We start from the raw sequence: 18,340 nt of genomic DNA, 5'->3' as shown, positions 1-18,340 counted from the left end.
CACTCACATCTTGATTAACCCATTCTATTAAACCTGTGTATCACCACGTGACTGTGGCTTACTGGGAAGATTCTAACCTACTTATGTCTCTGGCAGAAGATTCATGGCATCTACCTGTCTGCCCTTCTTTCCAGCATTCAGTTCGGTCTACTCTGCCTACCTAATTTCTGCCCTATCAAAAGGCCAAGGCAGTTTCTTTATTTAACCAATGAAAGCAACACATAGACAGAAGGACCTCCTACACCAGTCTCCCACAAAATAATTTTCTTTTATTACATAAATGCTTTGATTGCTTAGGGACAGCCAGTGTAAATAAATGTTAGTGTAAAATAGCTTTGAGCTTGTAGAACAAGTGGTGTCATTTGCATATCATAGCAGCTCTGTTAAGAAACCCCTTTTAGAACACTCCTGCATTGCTGGTGGGAGTGCAAGCTGAAATAGCCCCTTTGGATATCAGTGTGGCGATTTCTCAAAAAATTAGGAAACAACCTTCCTCAACCCAGCAATACCACTTTTGGGTTATATCCAAAAGATGTTCAACTGTGCCACAAGGACATGTGCTCAGCTATGTTCATAGCAGCATTGTTTGTCATGACCAGAACCTGGAAACAACCTAAATGCCCCTCTATTGAAGAATGGATAAGGAAAATTTGGTACATTTACACAGTGGAGTACTACATAGCAGAAAAAAATAATGACATCTTGAAATTTGCAGGCAAATGGATGGAGCTAGAAAACATCATTTTGAGTGATGTAACCCAGACCCACAAAGACAATTATCATAAGTACTCACTCTTTAGTGGCTTTTAAATATAAAGCAAAGAAAACCAGCCCACAAATCACAATCCCAGAGAACCTAGACAACAATGAGGACTCTAAGAGAGACATACATGATGGATCTAATCTACATGGGAAGTAGAAAAAGACAAGATCTCCTGATTAAATTGGGAGAATAGGGACCTTGGGAGAGGGTGGAAGGGGAGCAGAGAAAAAATGTAGAGCTCAGTAAAAATCAATAGAAAAAAGAGACCCCTTTTATTAATGAAGAAACCGAATTGTAGACTTGGTAACAAATCTAGTGCGTTCCCTGGTTGCTTTGGTTTGCAGCTTCTGCATTTAGTTTTATATCATTATTATATAGCACCCTTTTACCTCTGTGAAATGACTTATGCTTTAACATATAATCTGTGTCCATGTATTATTTGAGTATAGCAATTGTTGGAAGTGTGCCTTAGTATAAGAACTGTAGAAATAATGAATTGTGGTTATTCTCTCAAGTTTATGTATTGTCAGATAAGTACTTGAATTTGAAATCAGGGTCTCAGTTTCTTAAGAAAATTATAGGAATCTTCATGTGTTAGACTTAGAACTGAGGATGACTTTGAACTTGAGATTCTCCTCCCTTTACCTCTTGAGAGCTGAGATTGTAGGTGTGTACCTTACCACACCTTTTCTCACGCAAGGGATAGAACTCAGTGTTTTCACTGTACAAGAACTCTTAACAACTAAGCTACATTCCTAACCCCAAATTTTGTAGTTTGAATAATTGGATTTGTTTTACTTAATTAACTTTTGCTGTTAGTTGCATCCTTTCCAGTTTCGTTTTCATTGCTGCCACAATAAATTATCTTAAAGCAAAACTTATTCTATGCATTTCTCACTGAAGAGTTAAATGCATTTTCACTGGAATTAGTTAAAATGCGTCTGCCACATGTTCTTAATTTTTTTCTTGATATTTGTCCTTTTGTATTTTGTGTGCTAATCATACTAGACTTTTCTGTTTGGGGCTTTTTCTCTTTTTTTTTTTTTTTATTGAGATTCTCATTGTGCTTTTCAGGCTGATTTTGCAGAGTTAGAATTACAAGTCTCTACTACCTTGTCTAGCTCTGTCAGTGACTTCTTGAAATTTTTATTGTATTTATTTTGTTTGTGAGTGGTGTGGGCATGCATGTACTACACGTGTATGGAGGTCAGAGAACAACTTGTGAGGATTGATTTTTTTCTTATTTTTATTTTTTTTTATTTTTTCCCCACCATGTTGGTCCTAGGGATTGAACTCCAGGTAATTCGGCTTGTCAGCAAATCCCTTAACCCTCTGAACCATTTCCTGTCTCCACTTTTTTAATGTTCTTTTAAGGCCCCCAGGGTGCATGCTGTTCTCTCAACTTGGGACTATATTCCCCTCCTGTCAATATATTTTGTCTATTTATTTTTCAGTTTTTAGATTTCTAGATAAGTTACTTCTACTGCCCCCCCCGTCCCCCCCCCCCCCATGTGTTTGGAACCTTTACTATATGTTCCAAAATTTCTTGATAACACTTACCATTGTTTGTACCGGGTACTTTCCTTTTCACCAGTCAGCTCCCAAATTGTGACACGGAGACGACTTATTAGGCTTTTTTCTGGCTAGCTCTTTTAACTTAAAATAACCTGTTTATCTACCTTTTACCTAAGGGCTTTTTACTTTTTATTTTCCTGCTTCTTGTGTCTGGCTGACTGGCAGCTGCTTGCTTTCTGACCCTGGGTGTGTTCCCCTCTTTCTCTTGTCATTCTCTTCTCCTTTCCTTGCATTCTTCTTATTCTCTCTGCCTTCCAGCCCTGCCTGTCTCTACTGCATAACTACTGCCTGTTTAGCTTTTTATTAGACCAATTAGGCACCTCAAGGTACCTTAGGCAGGCAAGGTGAAACAAATGCAACACACTTTTATATAATTAACACACATCCTTACATTGTAACACATCTTTGCCCAATTAAAATAATATTCCACAACAATGTTATAAATTCTTATTTCCTGTCTTTCTTCCTTGCTAAACTCAATCTCCACAAGTGTAAGTACCATGTCTTCTTTTCTTTGTTAACATCCTATTGCCTAAACTTGGCTCAATGAGCTCTGTAAGTGTTAGTTGGCTCAAAATTAAACGACTGAGATGTTTGACATAGAAAAAAGCTATATAACATTTTAAGGGTAGACATCTAAGTTTGATCCCCAGCACTAACCAAAAACTAATTTTTATTTTTTTCTGAGACAGGGTCTCTCTGTGTAGCCTTGCCTGTCCCGGAACTTACCCTGTACACCAGGCTGGCCTCAAACTTAGAGATCTGCCTGCCTCTGCCTCCCAAGAACTGGGATTAAAGGTGTCCCTCACATACCTGGCCAAATACTAAAAAAATTAAAGAATTTTTATTAAAATAACTAGATTTTTTTTTGCCATGCTTAAAATTTGAAAGTACTCGTTTACTGTAGTATTTTCTAGTTGAAGTAGCATCAGGTTGATTTCTAGTAAAGAAAAGGGAAAATAAATACCATCTCTAGGAATAATAATAGTCATTTTTTTCTTTTTCATTTTATTTCCTATGTATTTGGCTCATGTAACTTTTTGCATAATTCCTGGGATTATCATTTCTTCCTGCCTGAAATTTCACCTGCTTTGCTTCTTCTATTTGGACCTTGTTCATCTCCTAAAGTATTTACTAAATCTGTTTTTTTAAAGTAAAACAACTGAACACCAAAACTGAACATGTGAGGATTTTTAGCTCCTAATTATACCAGTCCTTTTATGTACATTAGTAAAATAAGGAGAAAAGCTTTCATGGTTATTCTGTTGCCCAAGAGGTTGTTTCTATCTTCTATTTCCCATTACCTCTCAATTATTATTATTAACCTGATTATGAGATTGTCCATTTAATACTGTAATCATCACCTTTGGCTGAAGTTGGAGCTGTTCATTATGTAATTTATCTTACTCTGCTCTAGGTGGTGCTGTAGAAATGAACCAAATCTTGTTGAAATATTTTCCATATGTTATCTGGCCTTCAAATTGGGATTTTTAGTTTGTCATTTTCTGCGTATGTCTTTATTAAAAGTAACCTCAGAATAATTTTCATGTTTCTAGAGTGCATTAGATTTTCCCTTTTAAATCCTAAATAAAATAGAGCTTAGCTATCTTTGATCTATCTTTTACTTTAAAGCACAGTGAATTTGTATGTGGGGGGGGGGGCATTCCTGTGTAAATGTATGTATATGCTGGTACAAACCCATGCTTACATATGTGGAGGCCAGAAGTATATCACATGTCCTACTCTGTTGCTCTTCATCTCAGTTCTTGAATCAGGATTTCTCATCAAGTCTCTTGGATATTACTGTCTCTTCCTCTTCAAGCACTGAGACCATAAATGATGTCTGGTTTTTATGTGGATGCCCTGGTCCAAACTCAGACCCTTATGTATGCCTAGCAAACATTTTACTTTCTGAGCCAACACCCCAGTGAGAGATTTCAAACTTAAAACCAAATGTAGTCATGCTTTCTTTTGGGTTGCCATTCTGCAAATAATGACATGGAAACTTATTAATTTTAAGACTTGGCTTTTAGCTTAAGCTTGTTTCTAGCTAGTTATTATAACTTAAACTGTTTCTATTAGTGTAAGTTCTGCCACGTGGCTTTTTATTCTCCATTCTGTAAGTCCAATTTGCTCTTTGTGTCTTGCTGGTATCTCCCTAGCGCCTAGATTTATCTCATGAGTTCCTCTCTGCAGAAATCCCGCCTAACTTCTCCTACCTAGCTGTTGGCCACTCAGCTCTTTATTAGGCTAATCAGAATAAAACAGTGAGCATTTTCACACAGTGCGATCAAATATCCCACAACAAGCAAAATTAAGGGCCTGTTATGCTTATCTTCTGGCTTACAAATCAGAATATGAGATGGATGAAATTTTTTTGTTAATTGATTTTGCTTTTTGAGGTGTTGTCTTCTGATGGAGTCCTATGTTAGCTTTATGCTTGCACTCTTTCTGCCTTGTTCTCCTTTATGCTGGGGTTACAGGTGTGTTCCATTGTGCCTACCAATATGTAAATTCTTTATATCAATTTTTAGTCCAGATTGGCAGTGGGCAATTTCTATAGCATAATATATCTTCATATTCTTTAATATCCTTATTTTTTAATGCTTTTTGTGATTAAATTTCTTGAATCTTAAGTATTTTCTATTAAACTTTGGGTGTAAGTTAATCTTTTTAGATATTATAGAAAGAATAGGAGAAAGCTTGGAAAATAGAGAAAAGCTTTTAAAAAATCAGTGTAATTGGTTATGTGCTATTATTTTGGGATATTTCCTTTTAGTCTTTTCCTACTATTATACTCTGGCAACATAATGTTGGGATCATTGCAGTTTACTTCCAGTTTTCTTTCTGTTGAGGCATATAGTTTCTTATGGTAAAGATAAGAATATATACATAGTGTTTTGAGTAGTTTACCCATTATGAGCCATTGTTTCCAGATACATTACATTGACATTTCTCAGCATTCTTGAACTTCATCTACTAATATTTAACTTTTAAAAAATATAATTATTTTTGTTTATGGGTACATCTGTGCTGCAGTGCTCCCATGAAGGTCAGAGGGCAACTAGTAGTCGTCAGTTCTCTCATTCCTGGGGATCAAACTCCAAAGGCTTTGGGGCAAGTGACGTTAACCATTGTTTGTATCATCTTTTTGGCCTAGTTTTTATGTCATTGAAGTCCTTCTATCATGACCCTCTCTAGCTGTAATGGCTGGAAGTTGATAGCTTTCTTCTTCAGTGATTTTTTTTTTCCCCCAACATATTTGATGTATAGTTTTTAGTGTCATGCCTTAGAGAATTATAACTAGTGTTTTGTTTTGTTTTTTACTGCCACTGTCATACATCCTTTATATTAGAACCCTTTTGTGGTCCTTTGAAATAGCATTTTGAGTAAATTAACATGCCATTATTAAATACTTGGTACCATACAGTATATTTGTATGATAGGAATCCTGAAATCACTATTATCCTGTAGGGACAAGTATTTGTTTAGCATGAACTTAGGATCATAGAGAAATTGCTCTTCGAATGTTTACAGATGAATACAGAACTATTTCACTAAAATTAAAGATGGGACACATGATAATTTGGGATTTTTAGCTCTTTGTTCTAATTAAAGTTTAGTTTCATAGATTTCCAAAGTCTTTAGTACAGATATTGATTGTAAGTCTTATTTATATTCAGAAAGCCTTTTTGACATAATTAAGATTAAAATGAAGCCTAGTTACAGATTATTCACAGTTCATTCTTTTGGTTTTAATTTAGGAAACATTTGGGTGTATTATTATAAATCCTACTTATGTAAACATTTTACTTAGTTAAACTCAAAACACTCTTCTGTGAGTGTTTGTAAACCGTGGTCGCAGAATTAAATTAGACAAAATAGTAAAATAAAATTAATATACATTATTTGAAACAACTTTCTGTGAAAATGCCCCAATGTTACTTATCTGAGTTTGTATTTTGTATTAAAGAAAAAAAAAGACTTGGGTTGCTCAAATTGTGCCAAGATACTTTCTGTATTTTGCCTCTTCATTTTCTTCTCTTCTAATTGTTTTACAGAAATTGTTTCTCTGGGTTTGGAATCTGCAGCAGTGTATCTTCTTGTATTCTTTAGGTTGATAGACAGGCTTTGCTTTCGTAAATTTGTAGTTCCGGGGCCCTCCGGTTCTAATGTTATGAGGAAACAATTTTCCTACATGAGATTATGAGCTTGGGTACTTTTTAACTTGAATGCTTGTACATTACTTTGCAAAAGGAGAAAAAGTCTAAGATTTGAGAGGGAAACAGTATTCCTGCTTTAGTATTTATTTGTTGATTTTTGCCATAAGTATTTTTTTTACTGTCATTGAAAATGTAATTACCAGGCAGGCGGTGGTGGTGCACCTCTTAAAAAGAAAAAAAAAAACAGTTACTAAGATATTGTAGATGCTCGTCTGTGACAGCTGTTTGTGTGCTTGTGCATATACGTATGCTTTTTCCTACCTTAAGTGAACTTGGTACAACTAATGCCTGTATAATAAATTAAACTGGGGTAACGCTGTTGAAGTTTTATCTAAAATCATCTGCATTGAAGATTTAATCCAGCTATAAGAACTTGATAATGAAAGATGTCAGTTTATCCGCAAATAATTCTAAATTGAGACTTGCAATATTTTTACTTAATTTCTTCAAAATTAGTTAATCAAGATTGAAATAACTTAAAATAGACTAATGAAAAATACCCAGAAATATTAAAATGCCATTAATTGTAAAACTAAAATGCTTAGTAATGGCATAGATTAGCCTAACATAATTGTTAATCACAGTTTAAATAGAAAAAAGAATTATTAAAATTTAAAGGCTAGATACAGTGGTTAGTTATTTGGGGGAGTATAAGTGTTTAAAAGTCATCTTAATCACTGTTCTGTTGCTGTGAAGAACTACTGTGATCAAGAGGTTTAGTCCATTATCATCTTGGCGGTGAGCATGGTGCCATGCAGGCAGGCTTGGTGCTGAAGAAGCAGCTGAGATCTATATCCTCATCTGCAGGCAGAGAGAGACAGAGACACACTAGGCCTGGCATGGGTTTTTAAGCCCACTCCCAGTGGCACTCTTCCAAGGCCACACCTCCTAATCCTTTTAATCCCTTCAAGAGTTTCAATCCCTGGTGATTTTGCATTAAAATAAGTCTCTGGAGCTCATTTTCATGCAAACCACCACATTCCATTTTCTGGCCCCCATATACTTGTGGCTATATTATAAGCAAAATGTATTTAATAGTCCAGTTCAAAAATCTTCATAATCTTTCACAGTTTCTATACTCTTTAAACATCCAGAGTTTCTTTTCAGACTCAAGACTGTCTCTTAACTGTATCCCCCTGTAAATAAAAAAAATTCCATACTTTCAGTATATAATGGCACAGAATACACATTACCATTCCAAAAGAGAGGAAAGGGAGCAAAATGAGGAAATGCTGTACCAAAGCAAGACCGAAAACCAGCAAATCATGCAACTTCATGTCTGATGGCAAAGCGCTCTTCAGATTTCCAACCGTTTTCAGCTTTATTAACTTCATACTTGTCTCTTGGACTGGTTTCACACCTGGGCTGTATCCTCAGCAGGTATCCCATGCTTCTGGCATCTCCAAGTTTTGGGCTTTCCAACACAAGCAAGGTTCCACCTTCACAGCTTGACCCCTATCACATGGCTGGCCTCAGCAGCTTTTTTTTTAGCCACAGTGGGAGATTGTTATAACCCTTTTTTTGATTTTCTTGGCTCTAAAGCCAGAACATGTGGCCATGACTAAAGATGATAAGTTCTGCTTGTTGAGACTGGAACTTAGAACTCCCACCCCTCTTCTTTCTGTTACTGATGGTCTCCTTCACTGTAGCATGATTAATAAAAACCCAGAGACAGAAATTGGGGTTCAACCTGATGAAGGCCAGAAAAGCAAAAACAGCTAGCCACTGGCTCTTAACCTCTACTTCAAACAGAAGTGGAGATCTTACCTTCAGGAATCTCAGAATGAAACTGTGTCTTGAGAGCTGTCTCCTTATGCCTTATATATTTCTCTGTAGGGCTGGGATTAAAGGTGTACACCACTGTGATTAAAGGCATGCCAACTAGTGTGGCTTCTGGGATTAAAGGTGTGTTATCACTGCCTGGTCTGTAAGGCTGACCAGTGTGGCTCTTTTACTCTCTGATCTTCAGAAAGCTTTATTTATTAAAATACAAGTGAAATATCACTACATTTCACTGCTTACACTTTCTTTTAGTTCCTTTTCAAAGTTAGAAGCTTAACTGGGTGGAATCTTGCACTGAGGTCATACTCCTTTATTCCATTTATATATGAAGCTATGGAGATCACTCTCAGAAACTCATTTTATAGCAGATGTATTAAAAGCCTAAATGAGAAATGCAAACAAAAATTTTTATTTATTAATTGTACTGTTTTCTCAGTAACACTACTGAACTAGGAAAAAGTGAGAAAGGAAAAATTGCTATTCATTATTGTATAAAATTTGATAGTGTCAGAGGACAGCATTACATAAGCCAAGTATGTTGTAGAAAATGGAAATGATTTTACATACCATATCTGGAGGAGCTGAAGTTTGTAAAGAGTAACTCGCTTAAGCTTGTAAGAACTCAACAGACTGAAGCAGCATGCACAGGTCTGCACCAGATCCTCAGTGTATATTTTAATGTATGACTTCCAGTTTAGGTTTTTTTTTTTTTTATGAGATTCTTGAGTGTGTAGACAAGAGAACATCTGATTCTTGTGCCTTTTCTCTTTGTCTCTTTTCCTTCTGTTTGTTTGTCTTGTCCAACTTCAATGTGATAGTTTTTGATTTATCTTATGTCTTAAATTTTGTTAAATTTTATTATCTTTTAGCCTGTTCTTTTCTAATGAGAGGTAGGAAGGGAGTGGGTAAGGATGGGAGGGAGAGGTGGGAGGAACTGCAAGGAATAGAGGAAGGGGAAACTGCAATGAGGATATATTGTGTGAGAAAAGAATTTTTTCAATAAAAGGAAAAAAGTAACCTGCTTAACATTTCTTTTGTCAGATTTGAATACAAATACTGCATAGGTTTTAAAGTAACTATTTTTGAACAAAACTTGTATAATTTATGAAATCACTTTGAGTGGGGGTTTTGCATTGTACTTTTGCATTATGTTTTATTTTCTAAATTGACTATACACAAGTGTTATGACTAGAGAAATAATTCAGTTTTTGAGAAATAGCTAGAAGAACAAAGTGATTTGTTTGCGAAGTTTGGCTTTCTGGTACAGAAATTAATGGGTTTAACTACAGCTTGATACTTTACATGCACAGGTATTGTTTTGCATACACAAGTATTTTGTATAATGTGGGCTATTCACCTATGAGAGTCAAAGCACTTGATATTTCAATGACTAATTTCCAAATTTTTTCTTTTTTTTTCAGAGTGAGGTTGGATATTTATTTAGTGGTTATGGAAGGGAGGGGAGAAGGGGAGAAGAGCAGGAGAGAGAGAGAGAGGGAGAGAGAGAGAAGGAGAGAGAGAGGGAGAGGGAGGGAGGGAGGGGGGAGACGGAAGCTACCTCTTTGAGATAGAAAAGAGCCAAAATTTTTATTTCATTACTGATTTATTTTCAAGAAATTAAGTAAATATAATTTTGTTATGCTCTTTTCTATTTAGCAGAGTAGTTGAAATACAAAGCAGTGTTTGGAGATAGAAAATATCTTTTTATTTATTAGATACAGAGACCCTCCATTTTTATTTTATTCTTAAACCTAGTTATTTTATTACTATGTTACTTATTTGTTAATCCACCAAATATATGTTGATCAAAAAAATAGCCAGGTTTTAGACTAAGTACAAAACAAAATATATTATCTATGGAGTTATGTTATATGTATGTTATGGGAAGAGACAGGAAATATGGTATATTCAAATGTGATTTTATCTGTAAATGAGTTTTTTTTTTTTTTAAGTAAGTCCATAACTACATAAAGGTTATCAAGTGTTACCAGTGGTGGGAGTGGATTGTGATTTTCAATGGGCAAATCAGTTTTGGTTTCATAGAAAGGTGACAGACATTTGAAGAAACATTAAAAGAACAAACACCCCCTTCCTACCCCACCCCCACCGGGCATGGTAGGCAGAAGGTACAACTAGTGCAAATACCCTAAATTAGAAGCATGTTTGATGTGTTGGAAGAACGAAGCAGGTAATTAGTACCTGGAGCTGACAAAGTAGAGAGATGTAACAAATGAATGCAGACAGGTAGTGGACTACTTCTTAGGGTAGTTTCCTGTTGATGTGGTAAAATACCTTGTCAAAATCAGCTTAACAGGGAAAAAGTTTACTTGGCTCACAATTACAGGGTACAGTACCTTATTAGGAGGGAAATCAAGACATCAGGAACTGGAAATAGCTAGTTATATTGGATTCGTAATCTAAAGCTGAGAACAATGAATTCATTCATGCATGCCACTGGTCAGCTTCCTGCTCAAGAAATGATCCCACCCACAATTAACGATGTGTTTCCCCATATTAATTGATCAAGGCAGTCTTAGACATTCTCAAGAGGTTAGCCTTACTATGGACAGTCCCTTAGATGTGTACCCTGGAGACCTGCTTCCTTCTTTTCATGTTGACAGTTAATAGTAACCATCATATGAGACAAGTTTATGTACAACCTGGATAGGTCTGTATTAAAGGATGTGAAAATACTGTAGGTTTGAGTAGAAAAGGTGTGGTAAGCATGAGACGTGAAGTTGGGAAACATTTAAAATTCACTAGTCTGCCTAGAGGGATATCTTTTTGTCTTGATGATAAGAAAGAATTCCCAAGGGGGAATGATTTAGTGTTATTTGGTAGAATTTAGAAATATTTCATTTCTGCATAATTAGGAAGATAAACATACTTTTTGACCAAACTTATATTTCCACTTAAAATTAGAACTATAAGTAACCTCATAAAGGAACAGTTGCTTTTTATCTCCTTACATCTGTTTAGCCATGTTCATTTAAAACATTGATGTTGTGTTCTAGTGAAATTTTAAAATTTCTGTAATTTGAGACGTTTCTTTTTTAATCAGTATAATTAGCCTATTATTAGAATATGAATAATTGCCATTTATTTTTCCCCCCCATGAAACTAAGTTACATTGAACAACCTTATATATCTTATTAACCAAGATTCACCTATATTCCTTTTTGTTTAAAAGGCTCTGCATTTGCTTGTGAATGAAATACAAGGTAATTTTTACTTTTCGGTGAAATAGATCTAGAAGGATAGATAGCTGTTATAGTAATGGTATAATAAAAGAAAGATGTGAAGTCATTGAGTCCTAAATTATCTTTTAATTTGTAAAAGTAACCTACTTTGATACAGTTGTCTTTTTCCAATTTTGACCGCAATTGTATTTTAATGTACTTTTCCTCTTTAATTCTTATAGTTACACTGTTTGAATCACCAACTCAATTACCTGATATCTCTATATATTATTTCCTTATTATGTCACGTCTTTAGTGCTGTTGGTAGGGTCATAACTTACTTGAAAGCATAATGTTTTCTACTACAGGATAGAATGCTAACTAATTACTCGTTAACTGTCACTAAGTGTAGTTAAAGATAGTTTCTTGTGTTTCTAGAATTTTTTTTGCAGACTTCACTGATTCAGTCATGTGGGTTTTTTTATTTTTTCCAGTTGACTCATATTTAATTCTAATTATCTTGAAAATTGACTAGAGCCCCATTTTTAGGCACTAATACTTTTTCATGTATAAACTATTTTATCAATAATTATTATCAACTTTGAGTTTTAAAAAGTTACAACTAAAAATTTTGATACGTACTATTGCTATTCATTGTGAAGTAATAGTTTTGATATTTTAATTGTCTTCAACAGTTGTATCTTCATACCTGAACAGTGTTAAATATTCTTATATAGTTTGAGGTTCTATGCAATTTGTAAGTTTTTGGATAGAAGGAATTAAAGTACATCTTGATAAAACTGTCATCATTGGGGTTGCATGTCACGGTTATTTTCTTGGGGTACAAACAAGTGAGTCTGACATGTTAGTGGTCTGTGGTATTTGAATAATATGGTTTTACTTTGCTTCTGAAGGATAGTTGATAACTGGTTTTGTGTCCACAAAATAAAATTGGAGACAAGCATTATATGGTTTAATACCAGGTTATTTCTGTGTATAAGGAATACATGTCAGAGACTAAACCATCATGGAAACTGAGTGTTCTGTTACTGTAAATTACTGTCTAACCTGCTTAAACTTAACTAAGTTAATTCACAGCTCTCAGATGACTTGTAAATGTTTTCAGGTATTAGATTATTGAATAACATTTGTAGGCTAACAGTAGGCATTTGTTGTATTCAAATATATGATTTTATACTGATAGAATATTAAGCGTAATTTAATTTTCCTTTGAAATAGTGTTACTTTAAAACTCGTGAGGCATGCAGTTTTGTTAGCGTTTCAGCAGGACTCACAAAATTGTGAGCCAAAATTGTATGTGGAAAAACTACCAAGATTCTTTACAATATACCTGAGATACCTTTGTTTAGTAAGCTGTAGGGTATAATTGGTAGACTCTTAGTTTGAGTTAAATAGCTTATTGTGTGTGTTCGTGTGCATGTGTGATAATATATATAGTATATGTGTATACATAAATGACACATACTGCTTTTAAGAAATTTTCTGATTAAGTGCATGTGAGAAACTGCAGTGATAACTAGCCAATATAGCTTGAATGTGCTTTGGGGGAAATAGGCCGCCTTCTGTTAAAAACAAAAATTAGCCTAGATTTATTGGGTATACCTTCTCTGTACTTGTTATGTATAGAAGTAAATACAGTAGTTATTAAGTTAGATTTTTGTGTTGGAGTCAGTGTAGAAGACCGAAGATCAGCCTCAGCTCTTGAAGTCAAGTGACTTTGGTTTTCACTCATGGAAAAGTTTGTTCTAAATCATTCTGGGAGACAGAATATTTGAGTATTATTCATTGATGAATAAAAATCACTGGTCCAGATTTAACTGCTTTTGTATAGTAACCTTACTTCATAGCCTTAAAAGGTGTGTGTGTGTGTGTTGTGTGTGCACACACGCATATAGAATGTTTTCTTTTTAAAGAATTCTGTCCAAAGAGTAAGGAAATTTGAGTTTTAATCCTAGCTTTGTGTCTTATATTGTGACTTTGGATACAGTCATTTGACTTTATTTGGTTTTTTATAAGATCAGAATAAAGAGCAACTATATTTTTTTATCGTTTATTTGAGGACTTTAAGAGCAATATAGAAAGCATTTTTTAAAAATCTGCATTTGATAAATGAAATGACTTCTAGAAATCTGAATTTAAGAAATGCAATTTGTTTCTGGAGTACATTTATATTCCCCGTTTTCTTGGTAGCGGATACTCTGTTTTCAAGGAAGCTGAATGGGAAATACAGACTTGAGCGACTTGTTCCAACTGCAGTATATCAGCATATGAAGATGCATAAACGAATTCTTGGACACTTATCATCGGTGTACTGTGTAACTTTTGATCGAACTGGCAGGCGGATATTTACTGTAAGTCACCTTTAAAGTCTTACCTTTTCTGATAGATAAAATTGAAGAAAATTGCCTAAATGAGAACTTGAAGTAAAAATTTTGATTTTTTTTTTTTTTTTTAAATGGGAATCTGGAAATTTGGGTAATTTTTAAAAGCATGCTCTAAGAAGCTCTAAGAAGTTTTTATTTAAATTTGAACTTTTTCCAAGTTCAGAATTTCCTGAAGTATAATCACAGTTACACATATGTGGCTCACTTACGTATTCCTCAATATTCATCACATAGGCTGATGGTGGGGCTTTTATAAAAGGTTATGTCATATTTTTAAGACCCTGGGCAGATTGTAGGAAAGTATTAATCTGCAGAGAACCACTTGCTAACCTGAGAATGTCCACTTTAAATGGGGATAGAAATTCTGAGTATATCAGATACTTTTTGCTTGGAATTTTGATTCCTCACACCTGATTCTCTAATAACCATGATTCTAAAGAGGCACTGGGAGTCGTTTGTTCCATTCCTTCTAATGTGCTGTGGGGAAAAGGAGTGGAGCATTTCTGCTTTGAGGGATAAAAATTATTTTGGAAGCATTTCAACTTACTTTTTCAAGTGCCTTAACTATTCAGTAAGGATAATATTTGTCTTACTACTATAGTTGTACTTATTAAACATTATCCTATGGGCTGAAAGTGCATTCACACAGTCCTTAATTGTCTTTGAATCAAGAAACTTCAAATAGAAATTCCCATTTTTGACTTTGGGGAGTTGCTGCTAACTTCAAAGATTTGTTTTATTTTATATGCATATGAATGTTTTGCCTGCACAATATATGGGTTCACCTGGTGCCCATGGAGTTCAGAAAAGGGCATCAGATTTCCTGGAAATGAAGTTAACAGATGGTTGTGAGCTTCCATGTAGGTGTGGGAATCAAGCCTAAGTCTTCTACAGAAATAACAGACTCCTCGCTACAAAGCCATCTCTCTGGCTGCTAATTTTAATAAAACTAACAATTACTATAAGATTTTTTTTGTTTTTCTTTGTGTAAATTTGCATATAAATTGAGAACTACCTATATATTCAGTTATCTATAGAACAGCTAAAGTAAAGAACATCTGAAAGAATTTTCTTCTTTTAGTCCATTGGGCATTTGTACTTTACTCCCACTGTCAATATTTCCTACTTTCACCTTCTGTCACCTCCATTGGTTTTATGAAGGAAGAATAAAAATTTCTAAATTTCCATGTAGATCATTAAATTCATGAAGAACAGTTATCTGTATTTACTTTATGCTTGCTATATCCACATTAATAGTTGAGTTTTAAATTGTAACTTAATATCAGTCAACCTAGCATTAATTTATTATGTTAATTGTTTAGTTTTCAAAACCTAAATCATGGCATTTCTAATATATGAAGCAATTCCTTCAAAGGTAGTAATAAACTGAAATAACAAGAAAAGTATGTTGGTATTATACTTTGGTGACCATAAAAAATTTACATTATTGTCACTTTAATTATTAAAAACAAAAATCATAGATTTTCTGTTTTTTTGTTTTTTTTTTTTTTTTTTTTGGTTTTTCGAGACAGGGTTTCTCTGCAGCTTTTTTAGAGCCTGTCCTGGAACTAGCTCTTGTAGACCAGGCTGGCCTCGAACTCACAGAGATCCGCCTGCCTCTGCCTCCCGAGTGCTGGGATTAAAGGCGTGTGCCACCACCGCCCGGCTGATTTTCTGTTTTTGATGTTAGTAAAGGACCTTACGGGAGTTTTAAGAAAAATATGGATTGTAAATAACTAATTTATGCAGGATTATCTGATTTGATAGGAATTTGATGCATAATCTTTTGGAATGATTTGAAGGAAACAATGAAATAGTATATTTGTTCCTATTTTCTGAGCTTACTATAATTTTCAGTACAGCATTTAAGAGTAATTTGAACCAGGAGATAGTCAGATTAACTACCTGTTTCTCAATCTAGCCTACCACTTGTTCTTATAAATAGTTTGTTTTTATAAAAATAAACAAACAGTTGCTTATATACTGCATGTAGTCACTGTTGGACACAAAATCACTTTTTACATGGTTTCTTACAGGATTATATGGCCTGCAGAGTTGAAATTATTTATTATCTGGCCTTTTAGGAAAATGTACATCTCAGGGCATTTAATTTGGGGAAGAAGAAACTTTACTGGTTGTTTCTTTAGTTGAAGGCATACACAAAAGGGAAGAAAAGTAACATATTAATAATTATATGATCTTACCTAGACTAAAAAGATATTTTTTAAGAATGTGATATAATTTATTAGTTGTGCTAACTTTCAGTTTTCATTCATATGGTGATTTGTAGTTATATATTCTGAAATAGTACCTTGGAGTAAAATGCTAATAGAACCTGTTTTTTGTTTTTTAAAGTTTATCCTGTGTGTGTGTGTGTGTGTGTGTGTGTGTGTGTGTGTGTGTGTGCATGTGCCCGTGCATTCGCTCACTCACATTAGTTTATGTGCAGGTGCCTGCAGAGGCCATGTGTCAGATCTTCTGAACTAGAATTAGAGGCATGTATAAGCAACTTTATATGTGTGATAGGAACTAACAGGGTTTTTCAGTATATGCTTTTGACCTCTGAGCCATCTTTTTAGTGGTGAGTCCTGTTTTTTCAATTTACTTTTAGCTTTGTATTATTACTTCAGTGGGTGGGTAACAGGCCACATTTATAACTACTCCACACATTTACCTTGTAAAGTCAAAACGATAATGGGTATTTTCTCATTCAACTTTCTAAGCATTCAACATAGTGAACTGACTGGTACTTTACAGTTCGTCTTGAAAATTGAAGAGGGCTAGGTAAGGCTTGTGACAATAGTTCATGATGAATAGAAAATTGAGGGGTCAACACATTGCCATAATTTATTGAAATAACAATTCGGTAAAGGGCTAATCAGTATTTTCTTTTAGTACATTGGGTATTCTAAGACTTTCAGTTTTATTTCTAAGTTGCTAGTTCAGATATATTGAAGGCTTTACCAAGGGACTATTTCTCTTGAGTCTTCTACAAAGGCCCAACTATAGGCGGGTTTGATCCTGTCCTTAAAAGCATCAGGTTTGCTATCAGAGTGCTTTAGTCACTACCACCTCTTAAGAAAGGGGAATGGATAACAGTAGTAGCAACATAATGGGATTTTTGTGGTAGTATGTGAAACACTGTGTATTATTAGTACCTATCAAAGGGTACAAATAAAAACCATTAAGCTTTAGCTTTTGCTATTAATTTCTAGACAGACTTAAGCAAACATTATCTAGTTTTACTGTCCTAAATGCTTGTGTGATGTTAGAGTTTGAACTCAGTGACGAGGCTTCTGAGCTATGTTCCAACCTGCAGCTAAACTCTGTTCATAAATGCTATGAAAAGTTCTACAGGAAATCCTTGTAATTGGTAAGTGAAATTTCTCTTAGGAAACTATTATTATTTGTGCTAACTTACTTTAGTCATTAATATTGTCTTAGAATATTTTTTAAAAGGAAGGAGGTAGCATAATTGAGTTAATATACAAGTTAAAATTTACTTTCTAATTCTTTTTTTTTTAATATTTATTTATTTATTTATTATTATTCTGTCTGTGTGTATGCCTGCACGCCAGAAGAGGGCACCAGACCCCATTAGAGATGGTTGTGAGCCACCATGTGGTTGCTGGGAGTCGAACTCAGGACCTTTGGAAGAGCAGGCAATGCTCTTAACCTCTGAGCCATCTCTCCAGCCCCTACTTTCTAATTCTTAATTTTGTAATCTTTTTACTGGTTTCAGAATCACTGCCTGAAATTATGTTTATGAAAGGAAAACAGAGTTGATGAATTCTCAGGACTTATTCAGTAATACAAAAGTTCATTGAGCATATAAAAGACAGTGATCACAGCTTTGTGCAGTGATGCATGCCTTTAATCCCAGTATTCCAGAGGAGGCAGAGTCAGGTCTGGCTGTATGTAGAGAGTTCAGACCAGCCAGGCACATATAGTGTCGGGGGGGGGGGAAACGGGAGACAGATCTCACACACCCCTTTTCAGAAATGTAAAATGTATTTTTTTATTGAGATTAAGTCAAAGGAATGTAAAATACTACATTTACTAAGAGGTTATAATAAAGAATGTGGGTTGATGTATTTAATTAATTTGAGTCCTTTTTTTTAACCAATCATGATTCTAAGAATTGGAGGTATAAAATTTGAAGACATCGGTTTACAAATAGTAAATGGTCAGTAATGATACCATATGATACAAACTTTCTGATACACTATATTTGAATAGGTCCTTGATTCAACCTTACTGTAGAAAATGGTAAGGGAATTTGCTAGAGAAGTAACACTTTAGCTGAATTGACTGGATATTACAGAGTAAAAGAAAGGCATTTGCACAGTCTGAAAAACTATAATATATAATTTTGCAATATTAGATATAGCACAGAATTGATAATGGCTTATC

The 18,340-nt window shown here is 34.5% G+C and overlaps 1 protein-coding gene across 2 annotated transcripts in view; it reads left to right on the top strand.

Moving 5' to 3' along the window:
• Positions 1 to 18,340, top strand: part of LOC119809181 (pleckstrin homology domain interacting protein) — a 119,789-nt gene that overhangs the window by 18,289 nt on the left and 83,160 nt on the right. For both annotated transcript variants that reach the window (XM_038322048.1, XM_038322047.1), the window contains exon 7: positions 13,734 to 13,894. In XM_038322048.1, coding sequence (XP_038177976.1) covers positions 13,734 to 13,894 — 161 coding nt within the window. The remainder of the gene's footprint in view (positions 1 to 13,733; positions 13,895 to 18,340) is intronic.

This window comes from Arvicola amphibius, chromosome 3, assembly GCF_903992535.2.
Source record: "Arvicola amphibius chromosome 3, mArvAmp1.2, whole genome shotgun sequence".
NCBI classification, from domain to species: domain Eukaryota; kingdom Metazoa; phylum Chordata; class Mammalia; order Rodentia; family Cricetidae; genus Arvicola; species Arvicola amphibius.
The sequence above is the reverse complement of the archived record's forward strand: the minus strand, read 5'-3'. Positions and strand labels throughout refer to the sequence as shown.